The sequence below is a fragment of the Strigops habroptila genome, chromosome Z (genome assembly GCF_004027225.2).
Source record: "Strigops habroptila isolate Jane chromosome Z, bStrHab1.2.pri, whole genome shotgun sequence".
In the NCBI taxonomy this organism is placed as follows: Eukaryota; Metazoa; Chordata; class Aves; order Psittaciformes; family Psittacidae; genus Strigops; species Strigops habroptila.
In genome coordinates this window covers 36,010,450-36,025,838 of record NC_044302.2, presented here as the reverse complement: position 1 = coordinate 36,025,838, position 15,389 = coordinate 36,010,450, and the positions used below count along the sequence as shown (strand labels likewise).

Here is a 15,389-nt window from a genome sequence, read left to right as displayed (position 1 = left end):
AAGAAGAACTAGCAGAAAAATATTTTTTTGGAACCCGAAGTTTGTATTTTTCTTTTCATTTTTTAGGAAGGGGACTGTAATTGAGACCTCTCTATGTAATTTGTTGTTCTATTTTTCAAACTACATAGAGTGCCAGAGAATGAATCAAACTCTCTGTCAAGAAAATTCAGCAAGTTTGGATCCATAGGTTATAAACATCGGTACAGGTAAATTTATTTCATTGTTTAAACTTCAGTTCTTTCCTTCTTCATTCCTTCTTTTCTCCTCTTTTCTTCAATGAAAAAGAAAAACCCCTCCCAGACTGTGACTCAAAACAGTTCTGCCAAAGCATGAATCAGGGTCGTTTTAACAGACTCTCCTTGGGAGTCTAACAGTTTGCGAGTAAATGTGGGTTACTTCTCATTCTCCAGATCCCCAAAGTTGGCTTGGGCCTACTGTAGCCCATAGTGAAAGTGTGAGCAGCCTTGGCAATACTTTAAGTCAAAATCTCCTTGTAAACTGTGAAATTACGTTAATGTCCTAAAGGATTTTCCTGAAACCTGGGGAATACCAGGACAAGGAGGAATGTTGGCTGCCACCTTTCTTCTGGGAATTAGCAAAGGACTGGTGCAAGGAAGTGTATAAAGTCTGTAATTGTGATGCCCTTCTTTACAGGTGCAGTTGAGCGAGGGCTCTCGATCCTAATGGTTATGTCTAATCTTATAACAGTACTGCTGGTGCAGTGCTGTTGATTCAAGAATGAAAGTGAGGGCAGGCCTTAAAGGAGGTGTGGGTATCTTTTTTAAGTGGAATAGCTGTCAAGTTTGGGTAAGCATTCAAGGCTGCAAGCTCTAAAAGATGCAGTAACTTCAGACTAAGAGTATATATGGATGACTTAGTCTCAATTTTAGCCTGAGTTGGCAGGGAGAGTAGGTTTAAGATTTAGCTGCTGTGTCACAAAGGACTAGCAGATAAAGGATGTAGTTAAAATTGTAAGATGTCAGAAGCCCAGTAGTTTTTACTGAGTTTTACTGAGACTTTGTATTTTTAAGTTTGTTGTCCTCAGTCAGTCAGAATTCACCCCTGGATGTAAGATCTCATTTGTAAGATAGGTGTTGCCAATAGAGAGATGACTACACAAGTTCTGAGTCTGAGCTCATGTGACTGAGTCTGGGCTGTCTCCAGCAAGGATCACTGGTGTGTTTCTGTCCCATCTTCTTTCTTCTTCAGCATATTTCACAGTAATCCAGATAATTTGGGTTACCATGTTACCTGGCATGATCAACCTCCTCCTTACTGTAGACAGGGGAATGATTCGACTGCCTTTTGGATTTCTAGTTGGATCCTGCCCCACATTACCCCATCTGTAAAAATGGATAGGAGTTCTGGATTCTGGCCAGAGTACTGTGGATCACAGTTTCCTCTGTTGGACCATTTTGGCAGATTGGAGCAGAGCACTAGTGCTGGGTCAGGGAAAGCTTTGTACTGACCAGGACATTCAAAAAATTGTAAAAACATACCATGAAGCATTTAACTGCATTCGCGTTATTCCTGGTGGTGGTGCATTTAAGTTCTTCCTTTTTTAATGAGTTTCAAGGGTAGTCTGTGTTATGGCTTGCCATGTTGGGATGATGGTCATTGCTGACAACTATGTTTGTAATGTTAGTTTTGTCTAGCAAACATGAAGGTATGTATTTCCCTTCTAATATGAAGTGTTCCCTGTTTTGCTGCAGTGATTCTTGAGAACTGTCCCTGACCTGAGTTGATGTTCTAGGAAATGTGGGTTGTGACATCTAGTTGCACCCTATACAGCGTTAATGATAAATAGTTATAATCAGTTGCTGATTGACATGTTAACTCTTTTACTGGAATTCAAAGCAGCAGTAACAGCATTTACATGTGCTTTGAGAATCTTCTCTTTGCTTATCTATCAGCTTTGGTTGTCTCCCCTCTTTACTTTTGGTCCCTGTTTTAGCAGCAAAAGCAGTGACAGTGTTGTGTATCTGTACACATCACTAGCTCAAAGTAGAGTTGCATTTGACTGTGCGTGTATAGGGACCATAGTACTATCTTTTTGCTTTTGAATTTTCTACTTCTCATTAGGTGGCAAACAGTTTCAGAAAAGCAATTTTCTCCTCTTAAAATCAGATACTCTAGTTAATACGTGCAGGTGTTAGTGTGTGTGGAAGGTCTTAACCGCAGATGTTTTGTTAAAACAGCTTTTGGAATTTGCAAGACCGGCATGGTTGCCAATGAGCAGAAGTGTTTCCTGGCTAACTTAGGAACAAAAAAGCCATTAAACTGGTCAAAAAGCAGCATTACTGTGATGTAATGTCAGATTTTTTTTTTTTTCCTTTAATTCTTTTACAAATTTTGAGAAGATAAAAATTCTGCAGTGTTGAGTATGCCTGTGCTATTGGTGAAAATGCAACCAATATTTAGTGGAGGTGTTTGCATAACTTGGAAAATCTACATATGTGATGCCTGTGTGGTTGCTTGGCACTTCCTAGTAACAATGTGTTTCCTTCTATGTCATTGCACTGCAGGTGTTCAAGCAACTGAGAGTTAATAGTACCAATTACTTCTCTTATGTATAAGTTTCCATAAGCAAACATGGAATTTTGGGGAGGAATATGAAGTCTGTTTTACAATTTTGTTATGAACACTATATTCTACTTAGTCACATGGAAAGGAACATTAAAATGAGCATAAAAGAATTTATTTAAACTTAATAACTTATTTAAATTGTGCAATGAAGAAGACTGTTACTATAAATGGGAATCAGGACTTCTACACAGTTTATTATCATTTTGGCCTGTGCTAGTGAGACTCCTTTATTAAAGCTTGCTTTGCATGCGGTTTTCCGTGCTCTTTAGGTTGTCATTCCACATGGCAGAGAAGTAGGCCCCTTACTGACTTGAACTGAGCAATGTTAAGTATGTATTTTCCTGAGGTGAAAACTTAGAAAAAGAATTCAGAAAGTAATCAAATCACTTAAAATCATATGTTAGAATATTCGAGGTTACAAAAGGTCACATTGTCTTTTCTTATTCCTAATAAACCAGCATTTTGTTTTAGTTGCTTAGCTCCTGTTGAAAATGCCAAATATAGAAGAAGTTGGCACATGATGGTTGTTGATGATTCTGCCAATGACTGATTAAGAACTAAAGTCAGGGTAGTGCTACTTAGCAGGAGAACCAGAGCTGGGATGAGATGTGAAAAGCTAACAAAACATGCCGCCCAAACCCTATGCATTTTTGGTTTGTGTTTTTTTTTTTTCCCCCTCCACTATAAAGATCCTCTGTTTCTGTGGTAACTTTCCAAGTGTTTTCTCATTGTTTCCTTGTGTTTTCAAGTGGCAGGACATCTTTGCAAATGACCAGAGACCCTTCCGTGCAGCTCCCGCGGCCTGACCAGTGCATTGAAAGAAGTCGCAGTAAGACTTACCCCAAAAGAACACAGCAGACAGGTAAATCCTTCTCTACTGGGCCTGTGCAGAGATGTCGTCTTTAGTCTTTGGTTCATTTAGTTTTTGAAACGTGACTCAGAACTGCTGCAGTGTCCTTAAGATTCTCTCAGAATGGATTCTCTTATTTGCCTTAGGTCAGTCTTTATACCTGGCATTAACTGGATCTAAAAACTCCAACTTTGTGGTTAAAAATAAAAGAGATGGTGTGGATCAAACATAATAAAACCCCATGTCTGTAGGTCTAATGCAAAGCATGAAAGGGAAGTTTGAAAACAGGCAGCGAGAACATGGTTTTTTCAGGAGTCCTGTCTCTCACTAAAGAATTTTATACCTTGATTGGTATTCCATTTTTCCAGCTGCTTGACCCAAGGTGTCTGTCTTATACATCCTCTTCCCAGTTCAAGGGCAGTATCCCCTTGTTTTGATATTAAGTGGAACAAAAGTTAGTGACATGCCCTCTGCGATTTTAACATGCTTCAGATGTGTGAGCTGCAAATCTATTTTGCATGCTGAAAATGCATGGGAATGCAGCTTCAAGGGAAGCTGGAAGTTTTTACAGATGTTAGAGGAAACGTGCAAGATTAAACACAGATCACAGGAGTCACGCCCAGAATAATGGATGTTTCCTGAAATATAGTAATAGAGGCAAAAAGCTTTTCTAAGGTTAAGCTCCAGTTCTATACGTGACTATGTGTGTATGCTTAGCTTCATCTATGACAGCAGTCGCATGGATTTCAGGCATGCTTATTCATGGAGTTAAGTGTATGTGTGATGTGTTAGCAGTTGGAGAAAAAACTTGTCTGGCCTTTAAAATGTAAGCAGATTTCTCTTTCTCATGGGCTAATACAGCATTATAAACTTCTGAGGGTCACGATTTTAAAAAGAGAGGGGGTATATATATGTGTAAACTTGCCGTGTGTATTCTGGATGCTGTCTAACAAAGTTGGTGTGTTCTTCCTTTTAGCTGCAGTGGTTCTTGAAGTTTAGTGTAATTAAAAGTATTGCTCATGGAAAACACAAGCAGTTTACAACAGAATTATTTTATTTTATTTTATTTTATTTTATTTTTATTTTATTTTAACAGAAAGGTTGCTTTTCTTTTCTTTTTGATTATGGTATCTTTTGATTGTGTCTGCAGTTCTCAGTGGGTGCCTAAAAGGACAAGAAACTGTCCACCTTTGAACCTAATGACTTGGACTTTTGTTCAGCCAGGCTGTCCCATTCTTCGGGTGGTAGTTCAAGATGAAGGGCATTTTCCACCTCATTAGTCCCCAGTTCAGTTGTGCAGAAAATTGTGCAGGTATTCAGAGATAAACTTGTCAGCTGAAACCCAGCCTAGTTGAAACTAATGTTTGCCTTAACATAAGCAGTCAAAGTCAGTCTATATTGCTACAAGGGTGTGTGTTGTGCATATTGGGTTTTTTCGGTGTCTTTGATTGGAATTGTGAGGGAACTGAAACCTTCCTGTAGCCTGTTCTGCTGACATAATGTGATGTAGAATTTTCCGGCAACACAGGAGAGTTGTTTTGGTGGATTTAAATACTTTATTTTACTTTAAAGTAAAAAGGCTGCCTTTCACCATTTTACTCATATATACACTCATATACATACGTAATCTGTATCACCCATCTGAGTTGTTTTGCTTTTAATTCAATTTAATTGATCACCCATGTGTTCCAAGTGTGCAGTCATTTTCCACTGCAGTAGGTGCATTACCTCAAATATTTTTAAGTTTAATGAATTTTATTTCCCACTTAAAATATGGGTAAACGAAGAGAGCAGTGTCATTCAAATTCCACCTTTCCCTGTAAATTAACATATTTTTTACTCTTTAGTTTTTCGTTTTGTGTTTGGGTATTCATGGTGATAAACATCTAATATTCTTTCTGCATTTAAATAGGCTTTCAGATGCTGGAGGCACTACTTCTCACTGTGTCGAACACCATGTGACAGTCTATTGCTTGTCACTAGGAAAAATCCACCCTTTTCACCTGAACTAGTTCTTGGAAGTAGCCAATTCTGTTTCACACAATAAATCACATCTGATTGATATATTTTAAACATCACTTCTTTAAAAATACTAACCCAATATAGATTTTATTTTTACAGAATAATTTTTATCTTGGAAATGAGCCTGGTAGTGTAAACAGTTTCACAAGTTTCTTAAAACTTTCCCTCACTGAACTGTTTGAGAGAAGAATATGACATTTCTTCCTAAAATAAATACTAATTTTCCATAGTGAGATTATGCCAATGGTTATCATTGGTGGCTAGTCCTTTGTTCTTGATTTTGTCTTTCTAGTATGGTGTAATAAGATTAAATATGCCTTGTTCAACATTTTAAACAGGGTGATTTAGTTTGCACATATTACATATTTCTTAAGGTTTTTCCTGCCAGGTGCTAGTTAAATTAGGATCCAGGTGGACATGGCTTATAATTTAGCGTCTTGGAATGAAAATCTGAGTTCCATTTATTCTCCCAAAACCCAGTAACCATTTACAGATAGTTCTTAAACAGTAACTTCCTCTCATCTTCTCCAAGTGCAGCATCTTTCTTCACCTCCTACTTTACTTTTATTCCTCTTCTTAGGATTGCAAAGTCAAGTGCATGAAAGACTTCCTTTTTAGCAGCCAGTTCAATTAGCCATTCTAGTTTTATTTCGTTTCTTATCTGTTGGTGCCAGTAATGGGACTAGCCACAGCACTGGTTTAGGGAGCAGTTACATGAACTGGTAGCTACAAAAGCATGGCTGTAGCATACTCAGTCTTCATTGCCTCCGTTGTAAGATGTGAAGTTGCTACAGCTTCTAACCTCTGGCATCTCATTGAAGTGTTTTCCCTTGTTCCTTCTCTTTGTATACATGGTCTGGTGTTATGAACAGTTACATAGTGTGTGTTTTTATTTTTTATTTTTCCTGTCACCTGAAGGTAGGAGTTACCTATCTTTTGCACAGCTGACCGTCTGATGTTTGTTTGTCTCACTGGTCCATTAAAGTATGCTCAAGTCATTAGGACTGCAGCCACTTGGTGAACTCTGGGTTAAGAGCTGGACTAGATGCCAAGACAATTACAGAAAATATATACTTTAATGTTTTCAGTAAAAATATTTGTGCTTTAAGAGAGGGATTGGTGGAGATGATACTGTGAACAGAGGGAAAGCAGCTTTCTTGTATAAAAGCCACTGCCATTGACTAATTCCCCTGATAGGCTACACAGTGCAGACAGTTTGGCTTTACCATGGCAGATAGTTTTCCTAGATTCCAGATTACAGTGGTTTAAAATGCAGTAACCTCCCTTTTGTCATTTGCTTAATATGCTTCACATCTCAGGTGTTCTAGGGTTAGTGTAAAAACCAGATCAGGAAACTTCAATGACTGCGCGACCAATGTTTTTATATTGGTGATTTTTTTTTTTAATCTTTTATTTTGTGTATGTTTAGTTTGGTGTTCAGTTAGAGAAGGGTTTTTTTGTTTTGTTCTGTAAAGTCTTAGATGTGAGGTATGCGTAGCTTGTTTTGTTTGCTTATTCATCTATTTCATTTCAGCTGAGAGGGAATTACAGTTGCATTTTGTTCTGGTTGCAAATCATAAACTCAGTGTTGGAATAGGATCTCTCATTATTGTGTTTTACCCTCTTAGGGCAGGACTGGTAACGTTCAGCTTTTGCAACAATGTGTTGTGTGAAGGCGTTCATTATTTTGGCTGAATGCTGCATGTGAAAAGCTTCTTGGGAATGTCCCTTCTGGGCAAACATTGATGTGGCCAGACCTGTTACTGTAGGTCTGAGTTTATTCAGTAGCGAAAAACACATTGGTTAGGGTTTCTTGTTGTTTGGTAGCTGAGGACTTGATTTGTCTCTGCCTTGCACATGGGGTAGTTGTATAAACTAGTGTAAAGTATGTGCTACCATTCTGATTTAAAATCCAAGTGGAGAATTCGGACTGGGTATTAAAATTACAGTACTGTCTGTACTGTAATAGTCCCTAAGCGATCACAGGCAGTCACAGTCTCTGCCCTTACTAACTTACATATTACCACAGACACCTATCATTACCCTGCTTTGCCAATCTCAGTCATGGTAGCTAGAACGGTCGGTTGGCTCATTCAAAGTCACAGATCTTTTCCCAGAAAATTTTGAGGCTGGGTTTGAAAGTTAAATTTTAGAATTGGGGTAGTTTTATCTATTTACTTATTTATTTACGTTGAGCTTTACATTTTAAAATTTATTTTAAATCCTAGGTTTTGTAAAAGGGTGCATGTGACTGCTTCTGCATTTCATGCATGTGGTGTGAGATTCGCAGACCCTTGAGGCTACAGGACTGGAAACTAGTTTGGCAAATAAACGTTATCACAGAGAAGGCGATGCTAGTGTAGGCATGTGGAAATGCATTCATTTTTATAGGCTTTTAGTAACACACAGTGCAAAGCATGAGCTCTTCTTGCATGTTTTCCTTTTGATCACACTATTTACTGCTTTCATGAATAGATTTAAATACAAACAGTACTTTCAGATAGCGTCAGTGAAATGGCTTTAGTTGATAAACAGACATGCAAAGTTAATTAGCTCACCAGGCTCCTGAGGTTTTGGAAATTTGAGTTTTTGAAAATGTAATGGTCTATTTAAATTGAATGCACAAATCAGCACTAAGGAAGCTGTAAAAGGGAATCAAACTGTGTGCATTCACCTTACTGGAAAAGTTCAGTGCAGTGAATGCTGACAGCAGCAACTAGGAATACTTGCTACAAATGAGATGTTCAAGATTTCTGGCTATCTGAGGTGTTTTTGACAGTCCTATTACCTTGGCATACAATAAATAGTGGTACAGTTAGGTTATTGCAATGTGGTTTGTGTTTGGACAGTTTTTCTGGAGTCTATTCTTTTGTATTAAGGATACTATATCATACAGAGGTGTATGTTGGTACAACAGTACTGTAGTTAGTAAAACATACACAAAGTGGAACATACATAGAGACAATTCTTATAGTTTCTGTAAGTGTGGACAGAAGGTTCCTAATTAAGCTAGTCATTTGCTCAAAAGAATTGTACAGCAAGATCTTTATTTTTTAAAAAGCAAAGCAAAGGTCTTTGTTGTGGGCAGCGGTGGATTCAAACACTGCTAATATGAGGTTTTGTCTCAGTAGAAACCTATTTTGTATTTCTGTTTTATTTGTATCTCTGCCTTTGTGTGTGAGTCATTGGTATATTGTGTTTCTTTGGTTTTCCCTCAAGTAAGTACATGTTAAAGTAGTAGAGTGGTAACCACGGAACTCAACAGTGAGAAGCAGCTGCTCCTATTTTAAGGGTTTACTGGTACTGGCTGCTCCAAAAGCTGAGGTGCTGCATACAGGCTCCAGAGCACCAGCCTTCGTGCAGGGTTTGAGGGAGTTGCAAAGGCATCACAGACCTTCTGCACTTAGGTGGACTGACTCTGTATCTCATAATCCCCCATCACGTGGCACCCAGAGATGACTGGGTGTTAGCAGAATGGTAATGCTGTTGCCAGACATAGCAAAGGATCAGTTTTGGAGGTGGCTATTACTTTTGTAGCACTTGACTCTTAGCTCTTTTTCTGATCGTTGTTTCATAGTTATGACATGTTTTGGAGCCGGAGTTCTTATTGCTCCCATCAAGTTATGAGCACTCTGATGACTTCAAAATTGGAAGCTACCTCATTTGCACAGTACTAAATGAAGTACTGAAATTATTTCCTTTGTTTGAAAAAGTCATATCTTTGCTGATTTCAGTACTTCTGTGGACTAAGTTATTATAGTGGGTTATTTTATCTTAGGTATTTGATGGCTTAGGAACTAAATGCATCTGTATGCAAAACAATATGGTCAGAAACCCTGAGATATCCTTGTGGTTTAACATTTTAACTTACTCCGTTTTCATTTCGCTACCTTCCTAACCTAAAGGTGGGAAATGTCATCTTTATTTGTGATTTTGACTGCTGGAATTCTTCTCTTTCTAGAGGTCAGACAAAGAATTTTTATGTAGTCTTCTATGGCCTTAATGAAGATTGATGATTCTTTTTCTGATCATTTTCTGATACGCATTAATTGAAGAAAGTTTTTCATTCAGTAATTCTGAGTTTTTTACCAAGCAGGTTATAGTGGCAGTGTAGCAATTGCTTCGTTCTTGAAAACAGAAAATAACAGTTCTTCAGTGAGTCTGGAGAGTTGGCTGTATCTCACTGTGTAAAATAGAGGATTCAATCAGAATGCCAAGACTTTCCTTCCCTTTCTGTCTGAGAATCTGTGCCCATTCTGCGTTTCCTTCTTCACAATATTCCACATTCTTCCTAATGTTTATGCTTTTATAAACAACAGAAAGTGCTTTGAAGGAGCAAATATTGTACGAGACAGGACCCAGGCTGCTTCCCTCCCCTGCCAGGCATTAGTCTGAAATACTTACGTAGGGAAAGGAGTAAACTACATCATGAAAGGTAGTAAGGTCAAACACCTGAAGAGCTCAGCTGAGTTGCTTAAGCAAAGGTGACAAAGGCCACTTGAGACCCTGTGCAGCATATGAAGCATCTGCAGAAGACTAGCAGATTTAACCTGCAGAAAAGGCAATTGATGGCTAGACAAGATGCCTTAGGATATCTATCTCAAGTATTTGTGCTGACGTAGAGGAGACTCCAGAGACTTTACATATCAAAGGGTTGATATGGAAAGTTGAGGGAGATTGTGGAGAAATTCTTTCTCTGAGATTGTAGAGAAAGCTTACAATGCAAAATCTCACCACAGTTTAATTTAAGATGTTTTAGCCGAACAAAAAGGCTTTGAGTTTATACTGCTATATTAACAGCACTAAGATGCTGTTGCTCGCTTGTTCCAGAGGACATGATATTTCCTCGTTAGCAGTCTTCTAGGCCTCAATCTGTTTCATTGTCTTCAATGAACATGCTCAGAATATATCCTGTTCAGAGCTAATATACATCATTAGTGCTATTGCTTTGTTGTTTTACTTAGGAGTTGTTTCTGGAGGTGGTAACAATTTTGTAAGAAATGACTGAAATTACTGGTTCTATGGAAAGAGAAGGTATGATCTGAAGGAAAAATACGGACTAATATTAACAGCACAGCATGGAAACTAAAATCAAAGTGCCAGTAGGACAAACTTGTATTGATGATTAATATATTACTACATAACAAGCTGAACAGAACAGTTCGCTTTTTGTTCATGATACTGAACAAATACATCTGTAGAGCATAATCTTATCATGTGACTTTTACATTAACCCGAAGTGAAATACACAGATTCCCTTGACCCTCAGTGCTCCTCAGTCATGAATACCCAAACCTGTTTCTTTGAAGCCTGTTATATGAGAGTTCAGAAAGAGGGGAAAGTGCACGTTCCTCCTGCTTCTTCAGGTTCCTTTCCATGGCGCAGGTGGGGACTGCAGTGCCAACACTGCTAAAAGTACGGAGTCAAAATGGAAAGAGTGTTTTGCACAAAGTTGGAAACTAGTCAGATAACTTTCAAATATTGGCTGAAAGTTTTCGACTCATTGAAACTGATGCTTAGATACTGTCAGAGTATTACTCGTTATTGTCTGTCTCTATTTACAATATTAATTTTATAATCCATTGATTTACAGTTATTATTTTCCTGGTCATAACTTAGGATATGTGTGTGTTGTCTTGCACTGTGTTGCTACATCAATTTGAAATGGTTTCTGAAAACAAACATTCTTATTTTGCTTTACCATCTAATCTAACCATCGTTTTAGAGGCCATACTTATTGCATTGGGGATCCCCAAGTTTTTTCAGAGCCTGCATTCTACTCACTTTTCTTCTTATTGTTGAGCGAGCAGAAAATTCCTTTCTGGTGGCAATGTCATAGACTCAGTTTGAGAACAACAGCTTCAAATGCCTCCGTCTCATGTGCAAGAGTAATAAATTCCCCCATGTCAAACATGTTAAACTTTCTCAGGAGGGTAAGACACAAAAGTATGATCTTTATACATCCTTAGTAAGTAGTGCATGTACCAGATATCTTGTGTATCATTTTTTCTCTCACGCTACGCTGTGTTCAGCAGGTGATTATACTGAATAGGAGTACAAGATATTTGCTACAGGACTGTTCTGTGGGTTTTTTTTCCAGGATCTAAGACCATGAGCCAGATTACTACAAATGGGGAAAATGAAGGAACTACCAAAATTATTGCACCTTCCCCAGTGAAAAGGTATGTAGACCAGCAGTTCCCTTCCAGCCTTGAAGACATTGTGTATTGCATTGGATAGAGGAACACACTTAGTAATCATTAGTAACAGTTTATCATGACCTTAAGTTCAGGATCAGCTGACAAAGGTCAGAGAGTGTTGCCCTCTAGTTAATTTTAACAAACCCTGATCTTCTGATGAACCTGGAACCGGGATTCCAGGTGACAGATTTTGGAAAGCCACAAATTGGGGCAAGTTAATGGGAAAGTAAACAGACTCAGTTTTAAATATGAAAAAACAGACAATGACCCACTGGGCACTGGTCAGGATAGTTGTCTGAAGTGCTATGTGCCTCTCCCCCAGGAGCTGTGGGCTGGCTGGGAGGGCCTTTCAGGGCATAGGTCTTCTGCCTCTGCACAGGGCAGGCTCTGCTTCCGATGTGTGCAGGGAAGAGCTGGGCACGGCCTCTCTTCCAGCAGTGCTGTTAATCTTTGAGTCCATTTCCTGTTACACCATTAAATCCAGAACAAAGCTCATGAGTGCTTGTGCTGATCCTTGGGAGCGGTGAATTGGCAGGGCTCCTCTGGACTTGCATGGTCTGCTCTGTTTAATGCCTCTTTGGTTATTATGCGTATTTCAGAGAAAGAGATGAGGCTCAGATTCAGAAAGGGATTTATATCCCCACCCTTAATTTTAGGTGGAATCTGGGTGCCTGAGTAAAAAAAGAGTGATTTGACAAAACAGTGAGTAAAAAATTCAGCACCTAAGTTTTTTGGTTAGTTGCCTGAATGTCTGTCTCTGCATGCCTCATACCCTGACAGGTTTTTTTGAGCTGAATGACTCTGTCCTTATCTCTCCATTGAAGCTGTGTGCTTCACATACTGGGTATCTGGACTGACCTGTGAGAAAGGATCTTAAAGATTCACTGCAAATTCTTGGTGGATAGTGTTTCCTATTGCTTAATATTTAGAACAGTTGACCCAGAAAAGAAAAGCTGAGTTGACTTGCTTCTTCAGTAAGAGAGAAATTCAGTCAAAAATTCTAACCCTTAGAAAATTATACTGATCATGAGTTAAAAGAAAGATTATAATTTTGTCATTTGGTCATGCTGAAGCTAGGCCACTGAGGAGAAGACAATACAAAGTTATATACATACCTGCAGGGAAGGTGCAAAGAGGACAGAGCCAGGCTCTTGGTGCCCAGTGACAGGACCAGAGGCAATAGGCACAGACTGAAATGCAGGAGATTCCCTCTGAACATCAGGAGACACTCTCACTGTGAGGGTGGCTGAGCACAGGTTGCCCAGAGATGATGTGGATTCTCCAGCCCTGGAGATAATTCAACAAGCATCTGGGAATGGTCCTGGGCAACTGGCTCTGAGTGACTGTGCTTAAGCTGAGGGTTGGATGAAGTGATTTCCAGAGGTCCCTGCCAACCCCAACGTTCTGTGATTTGTTACAAGAGAGAAAGGTACAAAGCAAGAAGTACTTTTATTCCATAGATATCATGCTGCAGATATACTGGGAAGGAATAATAGCCCTTTACTACAGCTTGTGCTACAAATGCTGTGTATAAATTTTTAGCAATGAACAGTTAAAAAGAAATGGATAGGCCTGTTGTAGAGCAAGAACCAAAATAAGGGGCTTTCAACATGGCACCTTCAAGGTTTCTGAGTTTAGTTTCTTACCTTTTAAACTTCACAGTTTAAAAGCAATTCACAGGCAGATTCTCACTAAGTCATAGTTTTAAACAGGGATAATCACTTCCATCAAAAAAGTGTTGGAAGTTGTTCTTCTTGCATTTAGAAATTTATTTGTTTTCCCTGTGTCTCTGTCTGCACATGTAAAACACCTTTCAGGTCTGCCAGCCTTAGTGTGCATGACAGGCAGCACACATACTTTGTGGAGTGCTCATAGTTTGGTAGTTTACTCCATCCTATGTAATTCTTGCATTAATTGTTGGTCATGTTCGCAAAGCAGCTTTCTGCAGCTCTTAGAAGCGGAGTTTTCATAGTTTAACATCTCATTCACATTTGAGATACATAATTGGTCACTTCTGCATAAGTGGTATAAATTCAAGGTAAACCATAAAAGCCCCCAGCAACAGTAATCTCACATGAAATCTAGATTCTAACCTTTTCAAGTACTTTGAATGAACTCAGTTCCTTTTGCAGCTGTATTCCTGGGGATAGTACTAGTATCCAAAGAGCTGCCATGCTGTAGCTCTCTACCTGTTAAGTGTGTGTCTGCTCTGAATGAGTAATGGCCTAGTAATCTAATGCCATGAAATCACCTCCCAGCATCATTTCCCTGTCCCTCTCTCCCTTTTTTTAAGATTTGAGAACACCCTTCAAATTTCTTCAAGCGCAGCTTCAATCTAAATATTATTCAATAGTTCATGCTATGCAAAACCAATTGGTTTTGGCAATACAGGATGGAAATATATTTGCCTGAGTTACTTGCTTGGTCTGTAGTAGGCACATATTTTAAAGCTTGGGAATAGATTGTATGCACATCTGAGTCAAGAATTAATGGATGCAGTATGAAGAAAATTATTTGCCTGATAAAGGGTAATTTAATTTCCTGATGATTTAGTATAGCTTTGCATTGTGTTTGCTATGTGTGAATTAAATGATCAACTCAGTGACCTGTAGTAACCAAAGGCTGAGGTTAAAAGTGGATTAGTGAGTTAATTAGCCACGATTCCTTCATAAAGCCAAGTCTTGTCACCTCCTGCTCTGGGCAAAGAACTCCGGCTTATGTTCTCAACTCTGTAAGCATCTGTAAAGGAGTTTTTTTTGACAACTGAAGTTGTACTTGGAAAGATATGTTATATTAATGCTTGTAGTGGGTTGCTGTCAATAATACTTCTCAAAGAGCTCAGTGGAAATCAATGTGGCTGTCTAATTCTGTATCAGGTGAACTGCTTGTTCGTGCAGAAAGCAAGCTCTAGAGATGATGATGCATGACTAGCCACTGGTGAGAAGATGGGTGCAAAAGCATCCTTCAGCAGGAAGTTACCTTCCAGCACTTGGAGTGGCAGTGAGCAGGCTATCTAGGTGCATTAATGGGTTGGAAGTTGTGAAACCTGACAGTGTGAGAATGGTAGGAATAAAGGAAGAATTGGAGCATTTTGCTGTTCCCCTCCAACCATCTCCGATAAGTATGATGGGATACTGGTTACAAAGATTGATAGGTCTCTTAAGCCAGGTGACTATCATCTTGGCTGTTGTCCTGGTACTTTACCTTGCAGCAGTCAGTAAAGACAGCTCTTTCACATTGTCAAATCTATGCTCGGTGTCTAGCAAAAAGAAAACATAAGGCGTTACTGGGGAAGGAATGAAAAGAATATGCTACTCTATGAACCTGTGTTCTGTCACTTTTTGAGTAGTTACCACCCCTGCTGCCTTTGTTGTCCCTGTGTTAAAGAGGGCGCTGTAGTCCTGGAAAAATGGAAAAGAAATAGGGATAATAAGGATAATTAGGGGTATGTGGTGCCTCCTATACTGGGAGAGATTAAATATTCTGTAATTTTTCACTTGGAAAAGAGATGAAACAGTTGTTAAAAATGTATTAAAAAAATTATGGGGTGGAGTCTGTGGTTAGGGAACTGTCATTCATAGGGCTTTTTTTCTTTCTGTAAGCACAGAGCTAGTGAAGAACACAGGATGGAAGTTTTGAACCAGGTGGAATTTTTGAAATAAAATTAAATAATTGTTTGTGGCATAGTTAAATATTGGAGCATACTGCTACCAGGCACTATTTATGTCAGA

At 38.8% G+C, this 15,389-nt stretch overlaps 1 protein-coding gene across 6 annotated transcripts in view; it reads left to right on the top strand.

Annotated features, from left to right (window-relative positions):
* EPB41L4A (erythrocyte membrane protein band 4.1 like 4A) overlaps positions 1-15,389 on the top strand; it is a 119,986-nt gene that overhangs the window by 76,516 nt on the left and 28,081 nt on the right. For 5 of the 6 annotated variants that reach the window (XM_030512663.1, XM_030512661.1, XM_030512658.1 and 2 more), the window contains exons 11-13: positions 129-206; positions 3,336-3,448; positions 11,559-11,640. In XM_030512663.1, the coding sequence (XP_030368523.1) occupies positions 129-206; positions 3,336-3,448; positions 11,559-11,640 (273 nt within the window). The remainder of the gene's footprint in view (positions 1-128; positions 207-3,335; positions 3,449-11,558; positions 11,641-15,389) is intronic. The other variant, XM_030512659.1, reaches the window with a different exon arrangement.